The 13465-nt window shown below is 40.8% G+C and overlaps 1 protein-coding gene across 1 annotated transcript in view; it reads right to left on the bottom strand.

Annotated features, from left to right (window-relative positions):
• Positions 1-13465, bottom strand: part of GFRAL (GDNF family receptor alpha like) — a 53777-nt gene that overhangs the window by 19847 nt on the left and 20465 nt on the right. Inside the window, exon 6 of the mRNA XM_010973912.3 lies at positions 12735-12985. Coding sequence (XP_010972214.2) covers positions 12735-12985 — 251 coding nt within the window. The remainder of the gene's footprint in view (positions 1-12734; positions 12986-13465) is intronic.

Raw genomic sequence — 13465 nt, 5'->3', positions numbered from 1 at the left:
GCTTGAAATCTTTCATGACATGGTGATGTCTGCTGTCCATGAAAAATGGAATACCAGGTTGACGCGATGTAACAGGCTTGTTAGGTTGGTCTGTTTCTCAGTAGCAGAGAGGTTATGAGTTACGTAAGTTATTTGATATATATTAAATTAGATTTTTCTTTTCTTCTAAAAGGTCTCTAAGAGATCATCTAAGTCCGCGCTGCTTAAAAAGCAATTCCTGGACAAAGAGCTGTAGCATTTCCTGGGAGTTTATTAGAAATGCATATCTTAGGCTTTTACCCAGAACTACTGAATCAACCGCTTGCATTTTAACTAGAAACTATATGATTCTTATACACATTAAAGTTTGTGACCAGTTGTCCAAATTCATCCTCTGCTCTAAAATCATCCAAGGATTTATTTAAGAAGCCACTAAAAAATAACAAAAAAAGAAGTTACTCATCCTGAACAAAATAAGACACCTTAGATCTTCCAGAAACTAGTCTCTCCCATCATCTGTGTGGCATCTTAATGATTACACAAAAATTATTGATTTGCATCCTTTTCCAAATCCCTTGAAGTCTATAAGTAAGAGTTAATATTTACTGAATTTTATTATGTTCTGGATGTTTCTTTACATGAATTAACTGATAAAAATCTTTGGACCAACATTCTGGGTTGGGATTAATATTCCATTTCACAGGCAAGAAATTGAGGTGAAAAAAAAGTAACTTGTTCACAGTTACTTATCCTGTAAATGACGGAAAGATTATTCAGACCCAGACACGCTGGTGCCATCTTGCTTCATCAACATGAAGTTCTCTAATAAGGTCAATGAATACTTCCAAGCGTGGCATCCGATGACGAGAGGTATTGTTGCAGATCATGGTTTTTAACCAAAACTCATGATTGGGGTGGAGGAGGAAGGGAGATGAAATATCCTGTGTATGCTTTAGCTTTGAAAGCTAATAACAGTTAAATACATGGATATATCCCTGTGGCCCAAACCCAAAGAACTACCCAGACTTCCAGGTAGCATAAAAGCCTAAAGTTAGTTGACTGTGGGTGAAAAAACTGAATTTGGATATTAGGTGGGAACTAAAGTCATTCTAAAGAAATAGTTAATTTGTTTTTATTATTCTTCGTATCATTAACTTATAACACACATGCCTGTTCGCTAAAGAAGTCTAAAGACTTTGCAACTAGTGAAAAACAAGATCCTGAAGGAATGATTTTTTAAGAGGAAAAACACACATTTATACGTGAGGGTCTATGAATTTGATGGACTACAAATTCACTGTGGAGCCGGTTTAATCCAGAAAATACAAAATACTGGACTATGTAGGGGCTGTGTTATAAATATGAATACCGAGTAGAGAAATGATGTTGAATGTTCCTTGGAAAACCAGCAGACTTTTTTTTTTTTTTTTTTTTTTTTTAGCACCTGGACTGAATTTGAAGGAAACTGGACTTGAATTAGAGTTTTGTGTAGGAACCAAGAAAAAGTCAGTGGTTTTGGCTAGATGAAGTGATTTATTTGAAGCCAAAACTTAACATAAAGCTCCTGGAAGACTGACCTATATGAATTGGCTATAAGAGAAAGTGATGTGTGTGTGTGTGTGTGTGTGTGTGTGTGTGTGTGTGTGCACGCGCACGTGTGAACGGATGAGAGATAAAGAGAGAGAGAGGTTTTTGCAATGAAAATGCCTTTCACAATTCCCTTAGCTCACTGTTTAATTTACAAAGGGAATCTGCATTCTTCCTTTCCCAGACAGCCAGTGGTCAGACGACAATAGAAATTAAAGCAAGAGTTTACTGAAGTGAGTTGGTGACTCTATTAATCCATTTTGCACCATCTTTAAATAATTTTGCAGAAAAATAGGTGTAAAATTTTATGCACGTTAGAAAAAAAATGCATAAAACTATGTATTCGGTACCTCTAGACCTAACTGGGTGTGTTTAAAGAACTTCCTATAAAAGTACTCACTCATGGTGTGCTATTTTTAGATCGAGACCCTTCACTGGGAATAGACAGATGAAATATTGTGAGGCAAGACGAGCCACCACCAAATTAATAATGGAGACCAAGAAGATGAATAAGACAGTCCTACTTTCAAAGTTGACATCGAAGAGGAGCCCTCAGTAGACAGAAGGGTGAGAAATAAGGCTACAAAAAAGAATTAAGTTGTAGATATCGCTCCTAATCAGAAGGGCTCTTTTCTTAAGTTTCTCAAAAGATCAGACACATGTTTAGGAGTTTTTATATGAATACTTCACAAAAGCCAAGTAGTTTTGCAGATCTACTTGGGGACAATTTTCTTTCATCCCTGTTACTTACGGACAGGGTTACCTGTATCCTCTAGTTCATTAAGAGGATAATACACATTAAGAGCAAAAATGTGTTCAAACCAATCGCCTGTTTCAGCGTTGACACCATCCAAGGGTCAACTGTAAAAATTGTTTCCTACTTTTCAGGCTTTTTGAAAGTAGATCTGTAAAGAGGAAAAGTATTGGAAAATAGAAGGAGGCTGAAATGTTTTTATTCATGTGGGCAGGAGCAGTCTTGTCCTGTGAATTCCTGATTCTCTTGGTCAAATACTTGAATAGAAAAATTCCAGCATAAGTGGAAACACAAATGAGTGAGGCTCTTTAAATAGGGAAGCTATATTATTAGGAGGGTTCTGATAAGGGGGCAAAAAAACAGACAATGGTGTTCAGAAAACAGTGTTGGCTTAGAGATGTAATAGACTTTGGTTCATCTATCCATCCATCCATCCATCCATCCATTCACTCACCCGTTTTTGAGCAGCTAATGTGTACCAACTGTGTCTTCAGGCAGTGGGGTGAAGCAGGCCACCCTAAGGGCTGCATGGTATTAAGTCGTGCCTCTCTGAGCACAGACGTTTCTCATTCCCTGAGAGGTGTGAGCTAAAAGCGGCCCTGGGACCTACAGCCAGTGACTGGGCTTTTCCCACATGTGGATTAGAGCAGTGGTTCCCAAACTTGCTTGAAAATCAGAACCACCTGGGTGATTTTTTCTAAACAAAGACAAATTTCTGAGCTTCACCCCAGATCTACTGAATTAGAAAAATTGAGGTCCAGGTCAAATATCTATATTTTAAGCAAATCTCTAGATATTTCTGAGGATTAACAGGTTGGAGAGCCAAGAATTCCATGTCCATCTTCTCAGTACTTTGGGGTTGTCTTTGTGATGATCAGTTTCTTCATTAATAGTGGAAAAAAATAGTGCTCCTAATACAGTTGGGAAACCAGCTGTCTTTAGTGAAGGATTACTATAGAAGCTCCTTAAAATCTGTACGGTAAAACATACAGAACATACAGATGTTTTTGTAAAACATCAGAAAATGAAGCCCTGTGGTCCAGTCCTGAATCCGGTGCCAAAAACAATGGCATTCAAAGGCAGGGCAATTAAAATGTATCAAATATTTGCTATATAACAGGCACTTTATACACGCGATCTCATTCAGGCTCTCTGGATGAATACAGTGTCTCTGGCAAGCCCTAAGAGAGGTACAGCCGAGACCCCTTGGATTCTAGAGCAAGGCTGTGCCATCTGCAAGAGAACCCATTTGCCATTTGAAATATAGCTCCCAAGACAGAGACGTGGATAGAAGTCAGGACTGATGGGCAGTGGTAGATGGCTTCATCACAAGGATGGAAAGAGCATCCTTGTAGACAAGGGAATGAGGTGAAGAGGGGAGTGGAAGGACCATGGCTAGAGGCATAGAGTGGGCGGGGCTTTCTGTCTCAGGTTAATGCCCGGCAGAGAGTATCCATCTCAGAACATCTCAATGACCAGAGAAGCTGGTGGCCTACCGGGTGGAGGACAACCACGCCCTCTTCCGCCACCCAATGCCTGTCCGCTCACTGGGTGTGAAGGGAGTAGTTGTGTTGGCAAGATGGCAGCCAGGCCTGGGCACCCAGACTGGATTCCCTCTCCCAGGCTCCCCACAGACTGGCAGCCCATGCTGAACGCCAGCCCCCCCAGCAACAGCAGAGACCTGGACGGAGACCGCAGTTTGGCAGGTTGGTGGCAGACTGATGGCACCATGACCCTCCCACCCTGAGGGAGGCAGCGATGCATCCCTGCTGGCGTTTACCCCTACTCTGGAGGTGGGTTTGCCTTTCTTCCTTACCATCCAAATACCTCCCCCACTGCCTAACCTATCTGTGCAGATGCAACCTGCCAGTGCTTCACCTTGGACCTTACACCTCCTCCATCCCTCCCCAGAGCTTTTCTGCGCCTGCAGCACGCCCTGCACGCTGGGCTCCACTCAGCCTTTATGGACACACTGTACACAATTTCCAGGGAATCAAGGTTCATGGGACTGCCCCTGAGAAGCAGGAGATGGAATCCAGACAAAAATGTCTTTCCTGTTCTTCTGCCACGAAGATCGTCCTGAGATGCATTTCTCCAAGCACCTTGGAAGGTTCCCAAAAGGAACAGGGCAACTTGGAAGAGCTGAAGTGATAATGTGGGTTCGTTACTCTCAACTTCATTGGACAGAGTCTTAAAGATATGGGCTCAGGAAAACACTGGCTAGTTTGCCAGCAGAGGTCAGAGCGATTAAAATGAGGACTCTACAATGGGAACACAGACTTTCCTAGACCCCAAAGAGTGAGAGATAAGACCGAAAAAGATCTCCAGTATTGAAAAGCCCAGCATTTCTGAGTTAAACAAGTTGACTCAACTATGGAGCAAAAATCAGATTAAGGGTATTGCATTTGAACTTGAGTCAATTGTTTAGATTAGCTTAAATCATTGCATTAGAGAGAGAGCAGCATGGGGCTGAGGAAGCAAGAACATGGGCAGACTGGGGAACTAAGTCAAGAACACATTTTTTTTTTTTTTGATTGTGGATACTGGCACATGTAACTGACTAAAAGCAAGTAGATTAAAAACTTAACACCTTTTTAAGAGACGATGTCGCTAAGGAAGCCACTGGTCTGTTTGCAAAAAATCTGTGACTGCTAAACTGTCAGACTGTCTGAGGATACAGTTTAGGAGAGCACCAGGTTCCCCAAAAAGAGCATCCTTCATCCAGCCTACTTCAGACAAGGCTCTGGAGGAAGATGGATGAGGAAGAACCTTCCAGAGGGCATGATGACTGCCACAGAGGGGGTCCTTCCCATTTATCTGAGGAAATCCACACTGTCAGAGGCTTCAAACACCTGCCAGGCAGGAGCTCATTACTGGATGCTCTGACGCTTCCATTTTTTTCCTTATTTTGAAAGGGAGATTTTATGCCACCCCTGTTAATATATAGATGTGGGCACGCATGCCTGTGCGTGCTTGTGGGTTTGTTATTTGTATTGGGGGTGGGTGGCAGGGAATAACCAGCATTTGTCGTTCATGGGCTGCCTGCCCGTTGCACGGCGCTATGACATCCGGATTGCACATCTCATGATATCCTGGTCTTTGAGCTTGGATGCAAATTTGGGAAACTGTGGGTCTTCTCCCTTGGGGAAAGTGTAAGTGTGTTCTCTGTGTGGACAGAAGAGGGAAAGAAACATTTGGTAAGAGGAAGGGTGAACTGTGGCAGGGTTCTTGTCAATTCGTCACCATACTTTGCTTCTGGCAGAAAGCTGTACTCCAGTTTCTAGCCTCTCTTGCAGACAAGGGTGGTCATGTGACTGAGTCGTGGTCAGTGGGAGGCGGGTGTGGGGGACGTTTGCTCCTTCCACTACCAAACTATAAAATGCCCCTTTGTGTCCACGTGACATTCTGTATTCTGTCCTACCCTGAGTGGAGTGGAGTGGAGAGGACTTTGAAGTCCGCCCTAAGGCAGAGACACATGATGGGAAGAGGCTTCTGCTCCGAATGACCATTCCTTACGCTGATTGGAATTTTTGTTATCAAAGAACAGATGCCCACGGTGTGAAGCCACTGAGGTCTGGAACTTGTCAGTCATATCAGCTAGCACAATCCTAAAATCCAAAAGAAATTGTCAAGGAGAGGGGCAGATCATCAAGTCTGAAGCTTAGAAACGAGATCTGCCCTAAAGATCATAAATGAACATAAGGGAGAATGATGGAGCAGCCATGCACGAGAGCGCTGAGGGGAAGATTCTGGCGTTAACTCTGGTAGAAAGTCTCCATCTGAACCTTGAGCACCACAAATACTAATTGGCCAATTGGATAAGCCCACAAGGTAAACAAGAAGAAGTACCATAGAATTAAGAGCCAAGAGTGATTTAAAAAATATATCAAGAAAGAGCGTTAAACTTTTGTTGAAGGCGGCTTAAAATTCTAGTAGAACAAGGAACTTCCAGAATCCCTGAAATCGATGAGGCTGGTAAACCGTGGGAACGCTCTTTTCGTGAGGACCAGCCTGGATTCCGCAGATCCGTGTGTGAGGGATGAAGAAACCCAGGCAGCTCTTGGGAAACTTGACTGTGAAGAAGACGAGATAGCTGTTAAGTGGCAAGATTTTTTTTTCCCTTCTCATACAAATGGGGATCCTTAAGAATGCTGAGAAATGGATAGAGTACTTCTACTTCTCATAGAACGGCAAACTGTCACCACGGCCAATTGCTCTTCCACAAGAGAGTGACTAAGAAGTACTGAATGATTTCAAAGGTAATCTTCCAATGGAGAAAAAGCATTCACTAAAATCCAACATTTGGTTTTTTTTTTTGAAAGGGATTTGCAGTCTAGGAAGAGAATTTCTTTATTCTGATACAAAGAATCTGCAGAATGCTTCCAATGAATGTCATACTTAATGGTGAAATAGTGAAAGAATTCCCTGTAAGATCAGGAACAAGACTGGCAGGTTCACGACCATCATTAATAGTTAACGTTCTCCTGTGGATCCTATACGTGGAATAGGGGAGACAAAGAAAAAAGGACCTTCCCACCCGCTGCCCCGCCTGTAACCGTAAGTCTGTTTTCTATGGGAGTTCAAGATTTGCAGATACTAACTACTGTATATGAAACAGATAAACAGCAAGCTTCTACTGTCTAGCACAGGGAACTATATTCAACATCTTATTGTAAGCAATAATGAAAAAGAATATGAAAAGGAATATACGTGTGTGCATGTATGATGCTATACACCAGAAACTGACACAACATTGGAAACCTGATTATACTTCAATTAAAAAAAAAAGGAAAGGTGTATGCATTAAACAGAGGCAACAAAGCTATAATTATTGAAGAGCATAATCTATGTAAGAAACAGAAAAGAATTCAAGAAATTGTTAAAATTTGTGTATGTGCTGCTGTATGCAAATTCATATATAAAAACGAACTGAATTTCTGTAGTCCTACTACAGAGTTTGAAAATAAAATCCTATGAAAGTATAATTTGCAATTAGCCATTGCAGTATTTAGAAATCCCTAGAAATAACTGTAGCCAAATCTACAAGAAAGATATCATTGAGAAGTCATAGTAAGAAAAATATTAGTAAGAAATATAAGTAAGAAAAATATTATTGAGAAGTTTTTTTTTTTTCTCGAGAAAATAATGAAAACTTGTTGAAAGACATCAAAAGAAAATCTCCATGTACTGGAAGTCTTAATATCATTAAAATAATAAGGTGGCAAGTTTCTGGCAGCAGCTCCCATATGCCCCATTGGACTTCATTTACAAAACACAAAATCAAAGATAGAAGTATTGAGGATTTCAACACAGTGGCTGCAGAACACAAAATGCCGCGCTCAGGGCTCGTCTGAGGCAGAGAACTGGCCACACACCCACGAAGCTGGCCCTGCTGATACCCAGGTCCTGCCTCCCTATAATGTAATTTTATTAGTTTATTGGACATCAGAAATTTTAACCTCTTGGTGATTCTCATCTTCAGTAAAGATTGAAAATCACTTCCCTAGAGAATATCAGGCATCTTTATATACACAGTGATGTATCATGCATACATGGACCAGGGTATGGTGGGTTACCTCCGAGCTGGGGTGGAAGGAATGTGATGGAGAGGGGCACTTAAAACACTTAAAAACTAATGGCAGAACTGTGGAAAACAGTATGGAGATTCCTTAAAAGACTAGGAATAGACTTACAATGTGACCCAGGAATCCCGCTCCTGCGCATGTATCCAGAGGGAACCCTACTTCAAAATGACACCCGCACCCCAATGTTCATAGCAGCACTATTTACAATAGCCAAGACATGGAAACAGCCTAAATGTCCATCGACAGATGACTGGATAAAGAAGATGTGGTATATTTATACAATGGAATACTATTCAGCCATAAAACCCAACAACATATCGCCATTTGCAGCAACATGGATGCTCCTGGAGAATGTCATTCTAAGTGAAGTAAGCCAGAAAGAGAAAGAAAAATACCATATGAGATCGCTCATATGCGGAATCTAAAAAAAAAAAGCAAAGCATAAATACAAAACAGAAATAGACTCACAGACATAAAATACAAACTTGTGGTTGCCAAGGGGGCAGGGGTGGGAAGAGATAGACTGGGATTTCAAATTTGTAGAATAGATAGACAAGATTATACTGTATAGCACAGGGAAATATACACAAGATCTTACAGTAGCTCACAGAGAAAAAAATGTGACAATGAATATATATATGTTCATGTATAACTGAAAAATTGTGCTCTACACTGGAATTTGACACAACATTGTAAAATGATTATAAATCAATAAAAAATGTTAAAACAAAAAAACTAATGGCAGAGCGCTGTATCTTAAACTGAATGTTCGACATCTTTATTCTTCATAGTTATTTTCTTTGGCAACTATCAATCCCTTTAAAAATCTTTTAAGACGGCAATGGAAATCATCCTGTTCGGGAAGAATGGATAAATATTCAAGACCCAGTTAAAAAGTTTCTCCCCTTACGTAACCCAGATAACATGTCGCTGGGTGCAGATCTGAGCCTGGGACTATGATCTACCAGGTCATCACTTTTCCATAGGAGACTACGGATTCAGGCAACAGTGATTTTTGAATTCTTTCCATTTCTGTGGTCTTAGCCAGTCTCTCTGTCTCTCTCCCACTTCTCTCGTCCCTCTCCATCCCAACTGTCTCCAATTCGCTCTGTGCTGCAAGACACTGGAGAGAAGGGAGGCTGGGTGGCAGCGGAGGTTTGCAGTCAAGTGCAAATTGGTGGCCGAGGACCAGTGCGGTCCTGCAGGCAGGAACTGACATGGGCTCTTTGGTATGTTTTCAAAGTCCAGATCTGAGACCAGAAAGAAGAGGTCTGCCTGGGAGGGCTGGGGAGAGCGCTGAACAGACACAAGCTCGCTGTCTTTACTGTTTCACAGGCGGCAGGACACGGTGGGATGCTCTGGGCCAGCCTGGGCTGGGATCCTGCACCCACCATGCCCGGAACCTGGAGGCTGAGCTGGTCATCTCACCTCTCAGCCCCCTCACCTCCCGGGTGACAATCCAGAAATCATAGCATCGAGCTCATGGGATGATTAACATGAGATGAGAAACGTGAGCAAAAGTAAGCACTCAATAACTTCTAGCTACTCTATAATTATTTATAATTATTATAAGACTCTGACCTGGATACATCAACTCACGTTACTTCCAGACAAATTCAGGTTTCAAGCAAGTGCTTTGCAAACTTCCCAGAGTAACACGTTAGGGAGTCATGACGTCCACTTTGTAGGTTGTGCTCAGCGTTGGGCAAGAAATATAGGGGGAGGGTATGGCTCAGTGGTAGAGCGAATGCTTAGCATGCACAAGGTCCTGGGTTTAATTCCTAGTACCTCCATTAAAATAAATAATAACAAATGAGTTGATAAATAAATCTAATTACCTCCCTTCACCAAAAAAAAAAAAAAAAAAAATGGAGTGGAATCATGATAATTTTTTAAAAATGGAAGACATTGCATGTAAACATCTGATGTAAAATGCATTGCTTGCTGTGGTCTGAGGGCAGGGGAGTTTGAAAAACAATGCTTCTAAGCCAAACACATGTGACTAGTGGGAAACTCTCCCCAGCTGTCCGGTATGTTCGACTCAGTTCTGCCCCCTTCAGGTAAAGTGAGCAGAAGCTGAAGGCTTTGGAAACCAGCTCTAATAATGGCTACTTTAAAAAAAATTTTTTTTTTTTATTGAGGTATAGTTGATTTACACAGCAAAGTGATTCCGTTTTATATGTGTATATATATATATATATTCTTTTTTTAGAATATTTTCCATTATAGGTTTTTACAAGCTATCAAATATATTTCCCTGTGTTATACAGTAGGTCCCTGTTGTTCCTCTATTTTATATATAGTAGTGCGTATGTGTTAATTGTATAATATATGTTTTTGAGAATGCGTGAGCCTATGAACTGGGGTGACATGAGAGGTCGGGGCAATGAGAGAGAGTCCAGTCAAAAGTCTCCGTGTGCTACTACTCCCCAAGTACACAGGGCAGAGGATGAGAGTGTGTTAGGACTAGCCAGCCCTAAGGATTTGGCTTGTGTCTTTATGCAAAACGTTTCCCATTAATTCAGTGACCCAGAACTGCGACGGAAGGCCTTTCAAGTTCCTTTAATTCTGTAAACCTGTCCCTTAAAATTCCTACTTTTAGTGGATCAGGTTTGAAGCAAAACCCTCATAATGTTTAGTCTTACTAAGAGAGTGAAGAAAAGAGAAATCAGTTTGAATTCTCATTTTCCTAAAACCTTACGTAGTATGTCAATGTTTATGGATTTGGGGGTCCGTATCTACTATCTCTCCATGAATAGATATATTTTTTGCTCTGTACGGGATAGAGTAGCCAGATACAATGAAAGCAAAACATAACAATAATTAAAACCATGTGGGAGGAATCAGAATTAGGTTGCTTGGAATGGCATTCTTAGGGAATTTATGCCTATGGAACTGAGTTATCACTAGCTTGCAGGAACTACTTTTTTTTTTTCTAGATACCGTTAAATATGGAGAAACCACTTATAAATAATCATGATAATGTAATTGCATATATGGCTGTTGGCTTAAGTTACTTTGTTTGGTATTTCCTTCTGTAACATTATGAGCCATTCCTTATAAATACCTTTACTTCCAACAGAATTAGCCACCTAATAATAATCAGAGAGGAAGATTATTTAGAAATTACCACTCAGCATAAATAATGCTGCAATTTTCCTCTTTGTATCGTGATTTCTACTGAAATCTGTCTGTAGTGCTAATTATAGAAACTGTAGAAATCCCACAGAGAGCTCTGCTGGAATCAAAATCATGCACTCTGGGTTGTATGTCTATGACTGAATACATAGCAAATCACAATTAAAAAATTTTTTTTTAATTGAAGTACTGTCAGTTACAATGTGTCCATTTCTGGTGTACAGCACAATGTCCCAGTCATGCATATACACACATATATTTGTTTTCTTATTTTTTCCATTAAAAGTTATTACAATATTGAACATAGTTCCCCATGCTCTACAGCAGAAACTTTTTTTTAAATCTATTTTTATATATAGTGGCTAATAAGCAGATCACAATTTTGATCATGTTGGCTAATGTGTTATCTCTTTAGTATCTTTAAAGAAAAACAGAAAATAATTAAAAATGTGTGTATGTGTTTATAGTTAGACAGATATAGATATAGATATAAAGATACTTGCATAGCTGTATGTGTCAAAATTTGCATAAATATAAAGTTTTTTTTTGCAATAGAAATGGTAAATATCTATTATTCCCTCCTGGAAATGGTGCTCGTGAGTTTGATGGTTACGACGAAGGGCCCAGGGGCCAGAGGTGTTTTGGGACTTGGTTGCAGGGACTCTCCCTGAAGGTGGGTGATGGAGGTGTCTTGAATGCTACATGATTACATCATCAGGTTTTTTCTATAAGACTCACAGACAAATCCCTCTCAACTACTTGTCCACTTTGAGACTGGACAAATGATTTAAGTTCCTAAATCTCAGGGTTCTTATCCTTAAAACAGAGTGAATAAAAGCTTTAGAAAATGTGTTTTCCATCCTCTCACTACAGGCAGATCAGCAGATATATTAAAGACCAAGGGGAGATAACCAAATCCAACTAAACCCAAGGGTAACTATGCTTCACTGAGGTTGGGACAGCCAACTAGCAGATTGTTAACGACCCCAAGGAATCCAGCTTTGAACGTACAGATCCTTGACATCCCTTCTCACAGTGACTCTGAACTTAGCCATGTGACTTGCTTTGTCCAATGGGGCATTAGCGAGCACAGCAGGAGCAGAGGTTGGATAGTACTTGTACGTGGCGCTTAGCTGCTGTGGATGCCAGCACCACCACGAACAAGGTCCAGAATCTACTGCTGAAGGGGTCACATGGAGGAGAACCATGCCATGCTTGCCAACCATGCTTGCTAAACACCATCTCGGACAGTCCGGCCTCAGTCTAGCCACCGGATGACTGTAGCCATGTGAGTGACCCCAAACAAGACTATCAGAAGAACCCACCCAACTGGGCCAAGCCCAGTGAGAAGAACTGTGAGCAAATAAGTGGTTATTTCAAGCCACTGAGTTTTTGGGTTGGTGTGTTACTTGCAACAGATACCTGATACATCCAGTTATCTGCTAGGATAAACCTTTTACGCAGTGAACCTTGAAATTAATAAATGATAACTAGGAGTGACCAATCATCTAAATTACAGACATGTACCACTTGCAGATAAATGAGTAAAATGGTCAAGATATCATCAGAAAGTAGAAAACGGAACAGCAAACATAAAGTTGTCTTTGCAAACAAATTTTCCATGCTGGATTACTACTTTGTGTTGTGTAGACAAAAAGAAGAAATATATATATTCTGGGGGGTTAACTTACTGAAACATGATTTTCTATGAAGCATATGCTGGAAAATCTTGCACAAAGATTCTTCACTTTGGGTAATGGTCCTACAGGTGCACCGCACTTGGAGGACTGTCCCAAGAGTACCAATGTAAGCTGCTTTGCAGTCATCACTTCCGGAGCAAGTGAGGTCCTGCTTGCTTAAAGTACTGATGCAGACCTCATCCTCATGGCATCTTCTAGTCACGCGCGGCCAGCACTTTGCCTGAAATGGTCCATAGCGCCTCCTAGAAAGAGTCAAGAAACGAATTAGTCTCTGAAAGTATTATTTCACATTAACACATGGTGCTGCCTCGCCTAATGGAAGATCGATGTGAAACAAGATGCTTTCTCGATGCTTCAAAACATAGCTGAGAACTAAGTTAGCACCTTCAAACATCGCACTAGAGAGCATGGAAGAAAAAGGAGAGAAACCATATGAATTATTTTCCTTCTGTGATGAAAGACAGAGGCTGGGGGAATTCCCTGGATGAATATGCCTTCATTACTAATTTTATTTCAGTGGGTGATGATTTGCAGTGCAAACTACTTGGGAGATTTATTAGCAATAATTTTTGACGCAGACTGTGGTTTTGAGATTTGCATTTGGCTATTGTCTCACACCAAGTGATCTCGGGAAAGATTCTTGACCTTTCAAGACGGCTTTCCCACAGGATGGGAGGTGCTGCACTCTTTCTTAACATTTCTTAGCTGACTAATGAGAATTA

The sequence above is a fragment of the Camelus bactrianus genome, chromosome 20, assembly GCF_048773025.1.
Source record: "Camelus bactrianus isolate YW-2024 breed Bactrian camel chromosome 20, ASM4877302v1, whole genome shotgun sequence".
Lineage (NCBI taxonomy): Eukaryota > Metazoa > Chordata > Mammalia > Artiodactyla > Camelidae > Camelus > Camelus bactrianus.
The sequence above is the reverse complement of the archived record's forward strand: the minus strand, read 5'-3'. Positions and strand labels throughout refer to the sequence as shown.